This window comes from Diabrotica virgifera, chromosome 3, assembly GCF_917563875.1.
Source record: "Diabrotica virgifera virgifera chromosome 3, PGI_DIABVI_V3a".
NCBI lineage: Eukaryota > Metazoa > Arthropoda > Insecta > Coleoptera > Chrysomelidae > Diabrotica > Diabrotica virgifera.
In genome coordinates this window covers 22,099,174-22,113,164 of record NC_065445.1, presented here as the reverse complement: position 1 = coordinate 22,113,164, position 13,991 = coordinate 22,099,174, and the positions used below count along the sequence as shown (strand labels likewise).

The 13,991-nt window shown below is 30.4% G+C and overlaps 1 protein-coding gene across 2 annotated transcripts in view; it reads right to left on the bottom strand.

Annotated features, from left to right (window-relative positions):
* The window catches only part of LOC114325682 (voltage-dependent calcium channel subunit alpha-2/delta-3-like), a 111,210-nt gene extending 98,044 nt beyond the window's left edge, over positions 1-13,166 (bottom strand). Inside the window, exons 1-4 of one of the 2 annotated variants that reach the window (XR_007697002.1) lie at positions 12,865-13,166; positions 5,016-5,097; positions 4,847-4,957; positions 2,162-2,314 (exon numbers count right to left, since the gene is read on the bottom strand). Coding sequence is in view for 1 of the 2 variants with exons in the window: in XM_028273812.2 (XP_028129613.2) it covers positions 2,162-2,314; positions 4,847-4,957; positions 5,016-5,097; positions 12,865-12,980 (462 nt within the window). In the remaining variant the exon portion in view is untranslated. The remainder of the gene's footprint in view (positions 1-2,161; positions 2,315-4,846; positions 4,958-5,015; positions 5,098-12,864) is intronic. The other variant, XM_028273812.2, reaches the window with a different exon arrangement.
* Positions 13,167-13,991: the final 825 nt, after the last annotated feature.

Below are 13,991 nucleotides of genomic sequence, written 5' to 3'. Positions count from 1 at the left end.
TTTATAAACAATACTCTTTTTCGCAAAACTGATAATAAAAAAGTTATCAATAGGTTTCAACTTACGCAGACATACTGTATAAGAGCTAAAAATTTTTTTTGTTGAACATTTATTATTGTTAAAGCTTATTATTAAATTTATTTTAGGTAAGTTTTACAGAAAAAAGTTTTGATTACTTCGTATAAAAATTATTTTAGCTGGTAATTTTCGGTTTTTTTAATAAATTTTTGTTATCTTTCTTAATTTTCTCAAAAAGAAATAGTTAATTTCATCTCTAAAGTAAAATAATTTAGTGCGTTTTAAATATTACATCCCAAGCTTTGAAAACTTACCTATAAAAGTGTAATAAATCTGTTCAAACATGAGTAATACCGTCTTAAATTGGTGGTAATTCTGTAAAACTACGAAGTTTTCAAAAATTACATTTTTTGAAACGTGTCGTATCATTTAAATTAAATTTTTGAGATTTTTTTTGAATATAACATCGCTTAGTAAAATGTTTGAAAGGTAAGTTGTGAAAAATTGAGAGTTTATAAGAAAAATTATATGTTACACTTTTTTAAATAATTTTTAAACAAAATTCATATAAGTCTCATTTTCCGCCCACACCGTACTTATGTCCATATATTTTATTTATTTCTATTATAACCATAAGATAGACTAATTAGTCTTCCTTTATGTCCAATTTGTAAAATTTCATTTGATCCATTAGTTAAAGAATTACATTAAAATAACTCAACCGTGCACTTCTCCGAACTCTAGTTTACAGTGCGCCAATGTTTGTGAGAAGGGTGACTTTAGCGTTATAAATAAAAAACTATAGAAGCTACAGATTAAATTTTAGAAAAATCTTTATATAAGGTTTTTTTTTGTAAAATTTTCTGAATTTTTTAATGTTCAAGTCAGTTATTTTCTAAAGTTTATATTTTCGGAGTTATTTAAAAAAAACATCTAATTTCGCAATTCATTTGTTTAATAAAAAATGAAGCACCCACTTCTCGAGTAGAACTTTTTGATATATTGTTTATTAAACATTTCTTAATGAAATTACAAAAAGTTCTATCTTGTTTGATTTTTTCCGAAATGAAAATCTATAGCACTCCCCTACACTATGTGTATACCAAATTTCATGTCAATCGAATGTTGAAAATTCGGAGGTTTTGCAATATTTTACCGTGAGTTAATGGACTAGCACTATAATAAAAATAATGCAAAAATTATGTAGATCACAAAACTTGTTTGGTTTGAATTAATTAAAGTTATGAGATAAAATTGTCATTTATCATGTTCTATATTCTCAAATATAATAATAATTAATATAATTATGTATTATAATAGTATCAATTATAATAATGTCTTATAACCGATATTTTTTCCTGAATCAGAAAATATATCTTTTAAATTTTCTAGTAAAATAGGTATGATTTTTAATTAACTACAATAATTATTTGTATTCTATTAAGACTGAACAAAGAGATAAAAATATTGTACCCTATTCGTAGATATGAAAAGATTAAAAACTGTAGTTTATCTAATAATTTTGTTGCTAAAGATATTAAAACAAAATATTTATGTTTTTAATTTTTAAAATACTTACATACCAACCAGAGAAATAACACAGACACTTACGAAAATAATTTATTTTTATTGATATTTAACAAAAATTTGTCTTTTATTCTTCAAATACTGTGAACTTTCCACTAAAAGCAATTTGAATTTGACATAAGAATTTTATAGAGAAAGATCATTATCGTGGATCATTATAATTCCGGTGCCGTCAATAAAACAAACTGCATCTACTCTATTAGGTAGGCAACTTCAAATTCACCTGTTGTCGCAAATTCACAGACATTTTAAAAATATAAATGAATCCTTTAAAAGGAAAATATACTATTACTAATAACCGTTAAACATAAAAGAAAAATATCGATACTTGGAAATGTTTGCACTTAAATGTGAAAAATAATAAAAATCAAGTTTGTAATAATGTTTGTAAGACATAAACATACATAAAAAATAGGATTTTATTAGTAAAATTCTGCCTATACTATACTACTTTGTAACTAATAGCATCTATCTACAGTAGGTACTCATCTAATTTGTATAGACTAAAATCTACTTAATATCTAATAGAAAGCACTTAAACATAAGCCATATTTACATTAAGAATAATAGAATGCAGATCGTCCAAAGCTTCAGGAGTATAATCAGTAGAAGTTAAATTATCAGCATTAAAATACTCATAGGTGCCGTTTTCAAATAACGGTGTATCATTACGATGATAATGAATAAATTCCATGTAATCGGCGATGTTCTGAAACATAATAAACAAAATAATATAAATTTATACAGTAGTATCGGAGTTTTAGTCACAACCAAAGTGAACATCTATCCGAGTTATTTTATGTTTTTAGGTGGCTGTGATATGACTATGATACTGTCATAGGCTGCTCATGCTCGAATTTGTTACATGATAAAATTGCTCGATGTGATTGGCTGATTGTGTTACACCATTTTGCTTTTAATTTCAAAGAAGCCCAAAGAAGTTTAACAAAAAAATGTGTTATAAAGTGTATAGAATTATTGTGCATTTTGTGATTTTTTGCCGATTCTTACTACTTTTCATGTTAGTGCATCATATGTTTTATATATATTTTAATAAACATGACGATATATTTTAATGTTTGGAAAGTGTAAGACTAAGTTACTGACAGGTTTTACTGTATTACGAAAAATGAAATGTGAGATTCTATGTAACGGCGCGACTACTCGCGGGTTAAAGCTAATTGGCTTTCCCCAAAGCCATAAATTCCACAAAAAGAAGAAGAAAAAAAATTCCTACGCATTACTACACCCTTCCTCGGGGCACTTACGAAATTTTTTTAAAATTGCAAAATTTTTCATCAAGTGATCGCGAAAAGGATAAAAATTGAGATTCATCTCACCGCGCGACTACTCGCGGGTTAATTTATATATTCAGACTTCTTTATCTTGAATATAATAGAGCTGTACTATAGAAAGGATCATACGATGGAGTAAGTGAGAATTAGAATATGTGGACGTCGCCGGGATCAGAAGATTTTCCGGAGTGATAAAATATATGGAGGATGCAGAACCAATGGATTAATGGAGTAATCATCCAAACATGCGCTACTTTAGTTCAAGGTAGATTCAATGAGACAGGAGAGCATTCTACCAGAGAACGACACATGCTGATAGTTCAAGGTAAGCCTTTCCTGTGTTCCTAAATTTGCTCCAACAGACTTCTAATGCTAACAAGAAAAATACCTGTAAATAACTTCTGGCGAACTTATCGTAATAATCGAGTCGATTTTTTCCACTCACTTTTAAATTAAAATAAAAATGGTAAATTAAAGAAAAACAATAATATCTAATAAATATAACTAACCAAAAAAACCTTTAGGCATTTACAAACACACTAAACTTATTGTATCCCAATGTACCATGTCTCATACTGTAAGCATTGGTTGATAAAACTATTAGGAAACATGACTGGACTTTTGGCTTTGCCAGGGCCATTAACTTGGAATAAAAAATAACTGCTAACATACCATTGTATTATTAGAATATAAATTGGATTGTTATCTGTCCGAGCTTCTTGATCTTCTTCTTTTTCTTCATGGACCATGTCGTTTCACAACGTTTGTTACCATCCTAACTATCTTAATTTTATTCACTGCCAGCAATAGCACACTTGTATCAATACCATACCAATTTTACAAGTTCTTCAACGATTAAGTCCTTTTTCGTCCTGGACTGCGTTTACCTGCTATTTTCCCTTGCATATTATCTTGTAGCGATCTATATTTGGGACTTCTCATTACATGTCCGAAATGCTCCAACATTCTCTTCTTAATGCTTTTTATAATCTCAGTAGTCTTGCTGAGATGTTCTAGTATTGTAGAATTTCTAATCTTCTCCACCCAAAAAACTGTTTAAATTCTTCTATAGCACCACATTTAGGTGTCAATGCCAATTTTAGGTCTCTGTTACATAATACCTTGGATATCCTTCTAGCTGCGTCTCTGGACTGCTCTATTATGGAATTAATTTCACCGTGATTATTTGCGTTACAATTTAACTGATATTAAATTTAACTGAAATCCAATATTTTGGGTTTTCGTATGTTCAGATCCAGACCTGCTTCCTACAACTTTCAACGGCACTATTAAGTAATGTTTGCAGATCTTCTTGAGTAGAAGCTATAGGAGTGCTGTGTCGTCCGCATATCGCAAATTATTGATGACTTTACACCGTTCACAATTATTCCTTCTTGTTTTTCAGAAAGTGGGGTTCTGAAAATTCTTTCGGAGTAAACGTTGAAAAGCATGGACGAGACGAGGCGTCCCTGCCGAGGCATACCTGCCGTCCTTTGGTCCTCATTGTCAATTCCAGATATCTGAGCGTGGGAAGCCTATCTTTTTATTCTGTGACGGTTGTCTCGAAATCTAGTGGTACTAGTGGTTCCTACTAATAGACAATACAAGAGAAAGGAAGGGTCTTTTCAGGTCCAGAGAAGAAATTAGAGAGAGAGAGAGAGAGAGAGAGAGAGAGAGAGAGAGAGAGAGAGAGAGAGAGAGAGAGATAGAGAGAGATAGAGAGAGATAGAGAGTCTTTTTCGCCTATTCGCTTCGAAAGAGGGTAGTAGAGAGAGTTATTTTTCGTTCAATTTGATTATTGTATTGCTGTTTTCTGAAGGAGTGGGGAAGAGCATGGAGAGTAGTAATTATTATTCAGGATTGACTTATAAAATTATTTAAAATTGGGAGTGAACATTGTCGAATGATATAGCAAGAAATTAATATAATTTATGAATAAAACTTACATGAACAGCTTCTTCCTTTTGTTTCATCATTGTCTCAATATCATAGGCTACGTCGTGTATTAGATCTGCTGCATCTTCTTGGACTAGTTTGTCTTCAAGTATTACAAAGCTCTAAAAATAACATAAATTAGGATCTATTATGCGCTAGATGAGACCTTAGGTAATGTACCTTTTCTACCTCGTCTTCTCTTGTCATCTTTTTGCTCAACTGCTGAAGTTTGGCGCCTATTTTTTTGGCCCACATGGACACCCTGAAATTTATTGTTGTGTTATTAATATAATATATTATCTGATTTACACAAAGCTTTAAATAAGGAAGCTCTGAAGTAAAATATACAAGTAAAGCTCTTCTTCACAACAATCACTACTCCATTGCGATGTATTGGATCATCATTTCCGGAATAGTATATTTTGGTATTTTTAATCTGTTCGAGTTTGGCTATTTCACCACGTTTTTTTACACCGAAAAATCTTTTTTTGAGATGTCTATAAAAATTTGTCACCGTTTATTTTTTGATATTTTTTATTGAACATTTTTTTTTAATATTCTTTGAGTTGTACTTAATATGCTCATTTAATTAAAAAAATAATAATTTACCGTAGTTTAAAGGAAATCACAAAAATGTGCTTAAAAGGTTGATATCAAACCATACCCCCCTCCCCCTTAGCTTTAAAGTGAGACTTTGTAAAGCTCATTTGAATGCGTAGAAGCCGAGATACGATCGAAAGAGCTTCGAAAAATAATTATTTTGCAGAGACGAAGTAGTTTTCAATCCTAATAGTCTGGGCTGATTATCGGAGAATAGGCCATTTTTGGGGAAACTTATTTACCAGCAATTTTATTGCTGGAATCGAATCTTATGATTGTATATATTAATAATATAGGTATGCAAAGTCCGCAGATAGTGTGCTACTCTTTTTATAAACAAAATGGCGCCTGAAAATCGTGTCTTTTTCAATTTTTGCTCTATAACTCCAAAGATTTTAACATTACACCAAAAACATTCAAATAAATATTCACCGCAATTAAATTCTGCATAGAAACGTGTTTTTTCCGATTTACTTCGACGAAAACTTTCTGCAGAAAAAGCGGGTTTTTCCAACAAAATCTTTAATTTTCAACTAAACTTTTAGATAAGTAATTGTTAATCAATAATTAAATAACTTGGCAATGTAAAAGCCCTTTTCGTATAGATTATAATTCCAGAAGCCGATGGAAATTGAATGAACAGTTTAGCAACAATTGAATTGTTAATTAAAAATTTGCGGTCGCTATAATAATGACAATAATTACGATGCATAAGAACAACTATGATTTTTTTAAAAAGACACTATACCTATCTAATGTACTTTACAGAATTGATATTGGACTATTTAAGCGGCCTCAGGAATATTTTAAAATTATAAATAATTTTTTGGCTTATAAACAAATAGAATATCTCGGAAAATATTAAACTAAATTAAATTAGAAAAACGGTATTCGAAAAACAGCGGCAGGACGCTTCTTTTAAAAGAAAAAACGTTTAATTATGATGAGTAGTTCCTGAGATACAACCGGTCAAATTTGACCGGAATTTACGGGAAAGATATAAAGAATAGGATCATAATTTTCAAACCGTCACCTTTTTATTTTTGTCCTCTTTCTCCACACCAATTTTCATATCCTTAAAATACTCATAACATATATTATTATAATAAAAACTATCGATAATACGTGTGAAAATTGCCAAAATAGCAAAATTCCAATCAAAAATTAGGTTGGAGAAAATGTAACCCTCAAACTTCAAAATCGGTATACGTTAAAAAAATGTATTTTCTCGGCTTCCCGTGGAGCAATTTCCTTCATTCTTTTTTTGTTCCCAAGTAACTCGAGTAGAGCCATCGAACTAACGTATTATTAAATGTCAAACTTGCTTTTGTTTTGTTATAATAAGTTAATTAATTTATTATAACACAAAATTTTAATTTGTTTAAATAAAAATTGTTTAAATAATTATACAGCTTTCAAATGAGAATATTTATGTTTTTAACTTTAAAAGGTACACTTGTAGTAAGTTTATCTAAAAAAAGCCTACAACTGGAAAAAATATGTAGTTTTCTGTTCTTTTAAATAAATTAATCTATTATAACAAAACAAAAGCAAGTTTGACATTTAATAATGAGTTAGTTCGATGGCTCTACTCGAGTTATTAGGGAACAAAAAGAGAATGAAGGAAATTGCTTCATGAGAAGCCGAGAAAATGCATTTTTTTAACGTATACCGATTTTGATCTTTGAGGGTTACATTTTCTCCAACCTAATTTTTGATTGGAATTTTGCTATTTTTGGCAATTTTCACACGTATTATCGATAGTTTTTATTATAATATTATATGTTATGAGTATTTTAAAGATATGAAAATTGGTGTGGAGAAAGAGGACAAAAATAAAAAGGTGATGCTTTAAAAATTATGATCCTATTGTTTATATCTTTGCCGTAAATTCCGGTCAACTTTGACCGGTTGTATCTCAGAAACCACTCGTCACAATTAAACGTTTTTTTCTTTTAAAAGAAGCGTCCTTCCGCTGTTTTTGGAATACCGTTTCCACAATTTAATTTAGTTTAATATTTCCCGAGATATTGTATTTGTTTATTAGCAAAAAAATTGTTTATAATTTTAAAATATTCCTGAGGCCGCTTAAATAGTCCAATTTTAATTCTGTAAAGTACATTAGATAGGTATAGTGTCTTTTTATGAAAAAATCATAGTTATTCTTATGCATCATAATTATTGTCGTTATTATAGCGACCATAAATTTTTAATTAACAATTCAATTGTTGCTAAACTGTTCATTCAATTTCCATCGGCTTGTGGAATTATAATCCATACGAAAAGGGCTTTTACATTACCAAGTTATTTATTTATTGATTAACAAATACTTATCTAAAATTTTAGTTGAAAATTAAAGATTTTGTTGGAAAAACCCGCTTTTTCCGGGGAAAGTTTTCGTCGAAGTGAATCGGGAAAAACACGTCTCTATGCATAACTTAATTGCGGTGAATTGTTATTTGGGTGTTTTTGGTGTAAAGTTAAAATCTTTGGAGTTATAGAGCAAAAATTGAAAAAAGCACGATTTTCTGGCGCCATTTTGTTTTTAAAAAAAGTAGCACACTATCTGCAGACTTTGCGTACCTATATTATTAATACATACAATAATAAGATTCGATTCCAGCAATAAAATTGCTGGTAAATAACTTTTCCTTGTATTTTGCTAATTAGCCCAGAGTATAAGTATTTTTGAAAAATTTAGATGCAGAATGAAAGAATATTTTTATTATCGAGAGCCGAAAGTCCCTTGGAATAAATAAAAAGGTTATTTGAATGAAGTATTTGCAATTAAAAATCACACTAAATAATTTTCTCTTTTATTTTCACCCCTGTAACTTATCATAATAAACATTATAGAAGTTTTCAGGGACTTTCGGCCCTCGGTAATAATCTAGTCTCCCATTCAGCGTTTAAATTTTTCAAAAATATTTATTAGTTTTCTCAGGATTCAAAAAAAAATTTATACATTTAAAACACATTGAAAATTTTGACATGCGTCAAAATTTGGCATTTTGCTCCGTTCCTCGTAAGGGGAAAGGCGCTAAATGATGCCTGTCAAAATTTTCATTGTCAAAATTTTCAATGTTTCAGTGTTTTAAATGTACAGGGTTATTCACTATATTTTAACCCCCTGTAAACTGCTTGATTTACAGAATTAGAAAAAAATATTAAATATAAAAGTTATTCTATTTTTAAATTATGATATTTTGACATATATATCATACTAGTGACGGCATCCATCTGAGCGTGATGACGTAATCGACTATTTTTTAAATGAGAATAGGGGTCGTGTGCTAGCTCATTTGAAAGGTTATTCAATTCTCTATTCAGTAATATAAACAATAAGATAATTATTTATACAGGGTGTCCAAAAAAAATTTAATTAAATTAATTAACACAAAAAGAACAGTGTATGTAATTTATTTAATTCAAAATACATTATACTGCTGTCAGAAAACAGAAATAAATGTTAATTGAACAAATAAACATTACTTCTCACTTAAATTCCATGTTCAAGTTGCCACCCATCTGCCTCTTGGCAGTTTAAACATTGAGTTTAAGTAAAAAGCAATGTTTATTGTGCAATAAACTTTTATTTCTGTTTTTTAACAGCAGTAGAAGATATTTTGAAATAAATAAATTACATACATTCTTCTTTTTGTGTCAATAAATTTAATTAAAAAAATTTTTATTGACACCCTGTATAAATAATTATCTTAATGTTTATATTACTGAATAGAGAATTGAATACCCTTTCAAATGAGCTATCACACGACCCCTATTCTCATTTTAAAAAATAGTCAATTACGTCATCACGCCCAGATGGATGACGTCACTAGTATGATATATATGTCAAAAAATCATTATTTAAAAATCGAATAACTGTTGTATTTAATATTTTTTTCTAATTCTGTAAATAAAGCAGTTTACAGGGGGGTCAAAATATAGTGAATAACCCTGTACATATTCTTTCTTTTTGAATCTTGATAAAACTAATAGGTATTTTGGAAAAATTTAAATGCAGAATGAAAGATTACGTTATTACCGAGGGCCTAAAGTCACTTAGAATAAATAAAAACCTTCTTTTGAATGATATATTTGCAATTCAAAATCAAACTAAATTTTCTCTTTTATTTTCACCCCTGTAACTTATTAAAATAAACATTACACAAGCTTCCAGGGACTTCCGGCCCTCAGTAATATAAAGTAATATAAAGTAATCTTTCATTCTGCGTTTAAATTTTTCAAAAATATGTATTAGTTTTCTCAGGATTGGAAAAAAATGAATACAATTAAAACACATTGAACATTTTGACAGGCGACATTTTGCGCCCATGCCCTTAAAATCGATTTCACCATTCAATAAAATTATTATTTTTAAAAATCTATGACCTAGGAATGGCATACCCATACCAATCGAAATATTTAATTCAATTATTAATTTTTAAACTGGTTCAATCACGATTATTAAAAAGTCAATAAAGATACTGGAAGAAAAAAAATTAAAATAATATTTGAGATATAGAGTATTACATAAAAGAGATATTACAGGATTCACAAAATTTTAAATCGTTGCAGCATCTCTGTACACAACAGTAAGACCGAGATCAATAGATAATAGACACTTTGGCGCCTATTGTTGTGGACGGAGACCACGAAAACTTTAGTTGTATTACAGTAAAATTATTGTTAATTTAATTTATTCGCTGTTTCCATCTACTTTACAGTTTACATTCCAATGATTAATATGCCTTGGTAAAATTATGCTTTTTGTGTGAAAATAATAAATTTGTGTTCTAACGCACATTTTAAAAAGATTCCTTTTATTTATCTGACATAAATTTTTGCACATTGTCAGTAGTAATTGCCCAAGAGCTCTAAAATTATCGAATTTTTCCCGAGTGACACTTTGACAATTTTAATTTCACGACCCGAAGTGGAGTCAGTTTATGTCAAAGTGTCACGAGGGCAAAAATTCGATAATAATTTTAGAGATCGAGTGAAATTTGTTGCGATTATTTCATGAATAAAACTGTTCAAAACCAAAATTTTATTGTAATTTATTTATGTAAGTACAAATTAATACAATTAAACACACAGTTGTTATAAATATTTGACGGTTGAAAGTCATCATTTTATAAGTTTTAAAACATTAATTACCATTAATGTCACCGAATGCATTTTTTCGTAGCAAGGCAGCCTCATTCTTCACATTAAAATGAAGACATTACGTTTTTTAAGATTTTAGAAATTAGTGTTGCCCAAAATCGGTCTTGGTCTTGCAGTCTTGGTCTTGTTCTTGCGTTTTCGCAAGACCAAGACCAAGACCAAGACCAAGACCAAGACCAAGACCAAGATCACCTAATTTTAGCAAGACCACGACCAAGACTTACCGTGCAAGACTTGAGTAAGAACAAGACTAAGCCTGCGAGACTCTTGCGTCTTGAAGTTAGAACTGAGGGTCGTTTTAGGAAGTATTATATTAGTTCGACTATATTCTTAGATACTCTATGAGAAACACAAAAATTTTGAAAATTGGACTTATGCGCATTACGAACAATACCATAAACATACATAGCTTATCAAAATATCCATTTAAAGAACACTTCACACATTATTTGACACGTAATCAGAGGTCATTATTACAATGTAAAAATAAAATATTTTGTACATTCCTTCCCAGCAGACGACTTCTCTGAAATTAATTATCCGGGTTATGAGAATAGTCGCCTTCTGATCATAACATAACATTCTTGCTTTGCGACGCCGATAGTAATATCGAATATCGTATCCAAACTTTTTAAAATTAGCTGATAAAAAATATACCTAATAAGTAATTAATTTTTTTCATTATTAGTTTTCTAGGAATTTAAACACACAAATCTTATCGGTATATAGAATAGTAAGTAAAAATGTATTGTTTTTGCTGAATGTGCTATGAGGTCACTCGGTTAAACAAAATCTGCGGAAACAGCGCGTATCGCGTATAATATTTAAAATATGATACCGAGACAAAAGAAAATATTATAATGCCGGATACCCTAACAAAATACCGAAATATTATTTAATAACGATATACACTTCTCCAAAAAATTTACGCACCACCTTATAAACGGGTCATTGTTAATGTTTCGAATTTCCTAAACATGTTGTCCGATTTAAGTGATTTTTTTAATATGTTGTCTTATTTTTATAAATATCGCTGCAATAATATTGTTGCTCGACAAATCAATTATTGTCATTGTACACCGGGTGTAGGTACCAATCAAACTGTGTTTTTTTATCACAGGAATACTCAAAACATGATCATTCTGTGGAATATTCTAGCATTTATAAAATACTGAAATTAAAACGATAGCCTCATATTTTCTTAACATTATGTTATACATAATACATAAAATACATAAGTTTTTAATAAACTTTAATTAGTTAGAACATAGGCACGGATCACTTAGATCGTGGGTTCAAACCCACCCGGTGTCAATTGTCTAGATCAGTAATTCTTTTTGAGTCATGTACCACAAAATACTTTTTATTATTTTTGTTACCACCAAACTGAAATAGCTAGGTAATCTAATTAACTATAATAACTGTGGCTGATTTTGGCTGTTTTTGCGTTTTGTGTACCACCGCAAATAATGATATGTACCACTAGTGGTACATGCACCACAGATTAAGAACCGCTGGTGTAGATATTTATTAATTTGGCTGGTATTTACTATGGCTATGATATTCCAGCTTAAAATGTACCTCTCTGTTACGTTGATCAAAGATATGCAATAGGCAATATGCTAATAGGCCCTAGTCTCTTGCGAGACTTGCAAGACTCTTGCTGCAAGACCAAGACCAAGACCGGGACAGCAATACCAAGACCAAGACCAAGACTAGGTGTACTGCCGCAAGTCCAAGACCAAGACTGTCTAAGTCTCATCTTGGTCTTGCATTTGGGCAACACTATTAGAAATAGGATCTGTGTGTTCAATTTATTTTTGTTTTTCGTTATATGTAATTAAGTTTCTTATGTTTGCGATTGAAAAAAAAATTGAATAAAGTGAATAGAAAATGTAATGGTTAATACTCTCCCACCCCTAACTAATATCTCTCGTTCTTTGTGACACCTATATAGGTTTCAAGTGCAATATGGTAAGTGCTCCCTACAGAATTTCTGTCCTGAATAGATCTCCTCGGCCAAAAAACTTTGGGAAACGCTGCTCTAGTGCGTTTACATCCAATACTAGTTGTATTCATACAAAAATGATTTAAAAATACCAACTTTACTCGTATATTTGCAAATAATAAAAATTCAACGTTTATATAACAAGAAAAGTAAACGGCTCTCGTAAAAATCGACATGAATTAGATTGGCACAGAACGTGTTGAATGGGGTATTCATTTAAATTAATTAATTAAAATGTATTGGCATACTTACATGCTTTTAGCTCTTTCCATTGCTCGCCAGTCTTCATTCGCCTTCAGTCTTACATTACTTTCACTTTTAAAAATCAAGGTACACAAAACGAAAAGTAATAACAAGATCAGTTTCATATTGAGGAACAATGTGTAGGTTTATCCTACCAAAAATTGTAAAAATGCCTAGCGCGACAAAAAGGCACCACAAATTCAAAATAATTGCGCTTTGCGAAAGATTCGAGAAACGCGCATGGTTATCGGGAGATGGAAGAAGCCGGAAAGTCTAGACCAACAAGATTTCTAGGACACCATCGTGATGAATGGATACTGCAAAATAGGAATCAGGAAGTTTATTTAGAAATCCCGAAAATACAAACGTCAGAACAGCATTGATTAGTTGTTATCAAGTTACAGTTTGGTGCGAGTGGAGAGATAAAACGAGATAATAATAGCTCTATCGATGCAAATGGTTTAATAGTGAAAATGTATACAGGGGGCTATGTTAATGAGTCATATAAACGACCTTTAAGCGTAAAATACCGTAAAAACCCAAAACGTAGATAATTTTTTATTATTGTTCGTCCGCTATATAGTCCATTCTTTCACGGTTTTTGCTCTAAATTTTAAAGAACCGCTTGGTTTGACATGAAATTTGGCATACGCATAGCTTACATGTCAAAGAAAAAAAGTGATATTGTGCCGATGTGTGCTTTTGCCCTGGGGGTGAGTTTCACCCCCTCATGGTGGTGAAAAAATATATGTCCAAAATAAGCCCGGAAATGGGTAAACTGACTAATTTTAAGTAACTTTTGTTCGATAGAGTTTTTTCGCCAAGTCAACACTTTTCGAGTTATTTGCGAGTGAATATGTTCATTTTTCAACAAAATAACCACATTTTTGGACGGTTTTTCGCAAATAACTCAAAAAGTAAGTATTTTGTCGAAAAAAACGTTCTTAGCAAAAATATAGCACATAAAAAAATTTTAAAAATGGTGTACGCATTAGGTCTCTGGATCTCGTAGAACCAGAGTTATAACCACTGAAAAATAGATTAATATTCACCAAATTTCAAATAGAATTTTTCCACGTAAAATATCCAAAAAATTAAGCACTTTTTGGGGAAAACCCATAATAACTGTTTTTGAA